The sequence below is a fragment of the Gossypium arboreum genome, chromosome 6 (genome assembly GCF_025698485.1).
Source record: "Gossypium arboreum isolate Shixiya-1 chromosome 6, ASM2569848v2, whole genome shotgun sequence".
Taxonomy (NCBI): Eukaryota; Viridiplantae; Streptophyta; class Magnoliopsida; order Malvales; family Malvaceae; genus Gossypium; species Gossypium arboreum.
The window spans coordinates 142,132,770-142,137,465 of record NC_069075.1 but is presented as its reverse complement, the minus strand read 5'-3'; the positions used below and the strand labels follow the sequence as shown (position 1 = coordinate 142,137,465).

At 32.1% G+C, this 4,696-nt stretch overlaps 1 protein-coding gene across 1 annotated transcript; it reads right to left on the bottom strand.

Moving 5' to 3' along the window:
* Positions 1–454: 454 nt before the first annotated feature.
* Positions 455–2,885, bottom strand: LOC108481811 (cytochrome P450 CYP82D47-like). Its single transcript, XM_017784888.2, has 2 exons — positions 1,909–2,885; positions 455–1,122 (listed from the first exon to the last, which is right to left on the bottom strand). Exons 1-2 carry the CDS (start codon positions 2,851–2,853, stop codon positions 487–489), a joined length of 1,581 nt encoding a protein of 526 aa, XP_017640377.1. The 5' UTR covers positions 2,854–2,885; the 3' UTR covers positions 455–486.
* Positions 2,886–4,696: the final 1,811 nt, after the last annotated feature.

The window sequence follows — 4,696 nt, the reverse complement described above, 5'->3', positions numbered from 1 at the left end:
TTATTTTAAAATAGATGGTAAGAAGTAAATAAAAATATTAAATTTGTGTATTAATATGAAATCCTTAATATTATTTAAGTAGAAAAATAAAAATCTAAAAATAAACGTAAAACAAAGCATTAAAGAGAGCAAAAAGCAGTCATTCAAATCTATGGTTTTCTCCATTAAGAAATGATGTGACGATAAAAAACAATTAAAACATAACACGCATATACATTATATGTATATTTGGACTAAACTTCCAAATCAAAGGTGATGTGTTTTATTTTAACCGAGAGGAATCATAGATAAATGGTAAGAAGGCTTCATAAAATAATTTCTCGTACAAAACATACAAAAGGAAATTGTATATAATAATTATATTTTATTGTATAAAGGATAATTTTATATGATGTAGAAATTTGCATACAACCAAACTAGGTATAATTATATTTTATTGTATAAAGGGTAGTTTTTATATGACGTAGAAATTTGGATACAACCAAATTAGGTAGTGGAATTATAAAAAAGTGCAGGCAGGCGAGGAGATATATAAACTTCTAATGGAGTTGCTTTAGGACTCGTCAATCCTGGTGCTTCACGCATATCGACTGCTTCGCCTGATGGGGTTTCAAACTCAAACCAATGTAACACATTAGCCAACGTAAGCTGTAAAACTTGAAGTGCAAATAAAATTCCGGGGCACATTCTTCTACCACTACCAAATGGAATCAATTCAAAATTTTGTCCTCTCACATCAAAGTCTTTATGAGTGGTCATAAATCTTTCTGGTCGAAACTCAAATGGGTCTGTCCATATGTGGGGATCACGATGAATCTTGTGAAGATTGAAAATAAGCCAAGTGCCAGCTGAAACATCGTATCCATCAACTGTACAATCTTCAATGGCTTTATGGGTCGCTGAGAGTGGAGCAGGAGGATATAGACGTAGCGTTTCCTTAATGATGGACTCAAGATACACTAAGTTCTTAGTGTCTGATTCTGTTACTAACAGTTTATCCTTGCCAACATGGATGTCTAATTCTTGTTGAACCTTGTTCAATGCATCTCGATTATTAAGCAATAAAGCTAAAGCCCATGTCATTGTAATCGATGTGGTATCTTCCGCAGCTAATACAAGAGACTGTTACATCATGTATCATAAAAGGATCAATATTGAGTGACTTTAAAGCTAAAATAAATTTATTAAAAGAAGAAAGAATTATACATTTTTTTATGGTATATATATTTTAGTATCTAGGTTTCAATATTGAAATTAATAATTTGATTTCCGTCGCACGTTTTATCCAGTTTTTTAATTCTGTTAAAAGTAAATGATATGAGCTAGCTAATAGGTTGTTGCACAAGGTAAATACATCAACTGATGATGCGGTATATGTGCCACGTTTCAAATTTTGATTATTCCATATCACCCAATTTTAAAAGAAAAAAAATTAAAATATGTCATAAAAATCCAACTAAAAAAAGTAAATATCAATTTCAAGATTGAAATCCAATCCAAGTAAATAAAAAATCTATTAAACTACAATTATATTCGATAAACTTAAAATTTGTCAAAGAACCCCACTTAAACTATTTGAAAAACACGAGAGAAATCCTGTAACAAGGCAACAAGTGTCCAATATATAGGAAACAAAACTGGTGATCGGTTCAGAGTAGACAGACAACATTAAAGAGAGCAGATTGTTAGTGTATAAGGTAAGTTAGGTTGTTAGCAGTCGTTTCTATTTTGCCTGTACTCTTTTTGCATTTCCTTTCTATTTTCCTATGCTTACTAACACTGATGATATAAAGAAACCAAATCAAACAATACATTGACAACAAAGAGGGAATCATCAATTATGTGCAGGCAATAAAAAAGATTGCATATGAATTATAATTGAAAATTTTGGTTAAGAAATGCACATACGAGACTGGTGGCTTTGTTGATGGTATTAGCATCATGTTCCTCAACATCATCACGGAGCTTAGATAGCATCACTCCCATGAAATCTTCCTCACTATTTGCCTCATTTTCAGCTATCTTTTCCTTGTGTTCTCGTATCCATCCCTCAACAAGTTGGTCCAATTCTTTGGATACCTTCTTCATGCGCTTCTCTTCTCCACCAATGTCTAACCATCTCAAAAACGGCAATGCATCTGCCACCACGATCTTCCCAGATAGTTCAAAGAATTCGTCCACCGACTTCTTCCATTCCACGGTTTCAACACCTTCGTATGAATTCGGTATTCGTTTCCCTACAACAATCATTAGTATCACGTTAAGAGTAACATCTCTGAACCATCTCTTCATCTCCACCAATACTTTGTCACTGTTACTACTTTTCTTCTTGTTCCATAGTTGATATAACTGTTGCAATGATGTTTTCACCTCGGATTCCCTTACATGTTTAAGCAAGTTGAGGCGATGATTTGAGAGGAGCTCAATAGTGGTGAACTTACGCATTTGACGCCAATAAGGTCCATAAGGAGCAGTGGCGATCATGGCGTGGTTGTAACTTAAGAGTTCCTGGGCTACTGCCTTTGGACGAGTGGCGAATGCTTTATCATGTGTGGTGAGACATTCTTTAGCAATCTCCCAACTGCTCACCACCAAAGCTCTACGCGCACCCAATTTGATAGTGAACATTCTTCCATATTTGTCAGCCATGTTACCCAAGCTTATATGAGGTGGTTGTGGCCCTCCTAAGAGGCGGAGATGGCCAATAATAGGCCATGCTCCACCAGCTTCCGGTGCTGTTTTCTTCGAGTTTGTGTTTCTTCTTGAGATGGATAGGAAAGAGAAAAGAAATAGTAGTGGAAAAGCAAGGACTGCAACAATTGAAGTTGCTGTGACTGAAGGGAAATAATCCATTGCTGGATTCCTACTTTAATCTAAGATTCTGTATGCAATAGCAGAGATGAGGGAGTAGCATTTATAGGGTTAAGTATGTATCGACCGATAGCATTTTTTTGTCTTCTAATTTACAGTTGAAAGGACATATATTCCGCCTTTTTTAGACCAGATAAATTATTTTAATCGAGCGGAACTGCATCACTAAAAAAATAAAACTAAAAAATTAAAATATAAATATAAAATTAAATTCATCAATTTTGAAAATTGTATAATTTAGTAGCGGAGCGTGATGGAGACTTAGAGGCCATAGCCTCCTAAATTAGTAAAATTTTAGTCTAGAATTATTATAAAAAATATAATTTAATTTCATCCTTCAAAGTGAATTTTCTTATTTCACTACTGATATAATTCAACTGGTTAGGTAATTTCATTGAAGCCCTTGTTCAAGGGATAGCATCACTTTATTTGGCTTTTAGTATATGGTTCAAAAGTGGTTATATATATTACTATCCTTGGTCAATATCCTAGGGTTTCCTAATCAACAAACTCGTGATAGAATTTATAACTTTTGAACCATAATGCTAATCCGTCGAACAAGGGCTGCGGTCACATTAGCTAACCAGTTGATTCAAATTTGAATTTTAATCCAACTACCAAATTACAAAAACACTTGTCAGAGCCTGAGCCTGACTTTAATTTCTGTAAGCTCTAAATGCAACCCACATTTAGGATGATAATTGATAAATAATTAATTATTTTTTCATTACAATCAAAATTTACATTACAATATAATTACGAGAGAATGTTAATTGGTAGATTTGAAACCTAAATTTTAAGATTTTGAGAGAATTATTGCTTGTTTCGTGTTTTATTATAATAATTTTATTTTTCTACTTAGATCATTGAATTGAGTCTTAATAAATTTTGTTTGTGCTGAATTCAATCTATTTGGATGTGATATATTTGACAAAACTAGAAATATGAGTTGCTTGGATATTAAGCCACTTAATCTATTTCCTTGAGATGATTTGATTATCATTGAAGTTTTATTATATTTTAATGATTAAAAAGCTATTTTTTAAAGATAAATATCATAATTATTTAAGGGAGTTTTTTAACGATTTATCTACTGATTTAAAGGAGTTTATCTTGCTGCTATAAATGGCTACAAATAAGCTTCGTTCTCCTTTGGTAAATAACGACAGAGAGAGCTAGGAGATTTTCACTTTCTTCAGTTTTTCTCATTACTAGCCTTTGTTTCTTTCTTATGTTGAGAACAGTTTTTTGGGTGTCTTTGTTGTCAGCTTTATTATGTTCTTATGGTTATTTTGTGATACTTTTTTAAATATTATTTGGAGAGATTTGTCGATTGAATTGTGAGGTATTTAAGTGAGTGATTTGTGACAATTAGAGTCGGTATTGGGGCTGCAATTACTTCTTTGAGTAAGGGGTAGGTTAGTTGTGTCAATTCTTTTCTTCTCTTATTATTTGTGCTGCCTATTTATATTCTAACTGCCATTACAACGAAACATTAAGCAAAATTAGCTTATCATACTATTTTTTTTCACATGTCAACATAAATCTTTAATATTTAGATTTAAAATAAAATTATATAAATGCTAATGAGTTTAAAATAAAACAGATAATATTAATATTTAAATATTAGCTGAAAAATAAGAAATAAATAAAATTTACCTTAATTCTAGTGATAAGTTAGTAGATGTGTTTACCAAGACATATCAGTTGTAATATTTGAAAGGTTAATATATAAAACTGGAATGTACCGACTTAAAGATGTTCAGTGATATTGTGAATAAGGGGAGTCCAAAACATCATGTACTCTTTTCCTTTAATGAAAGTT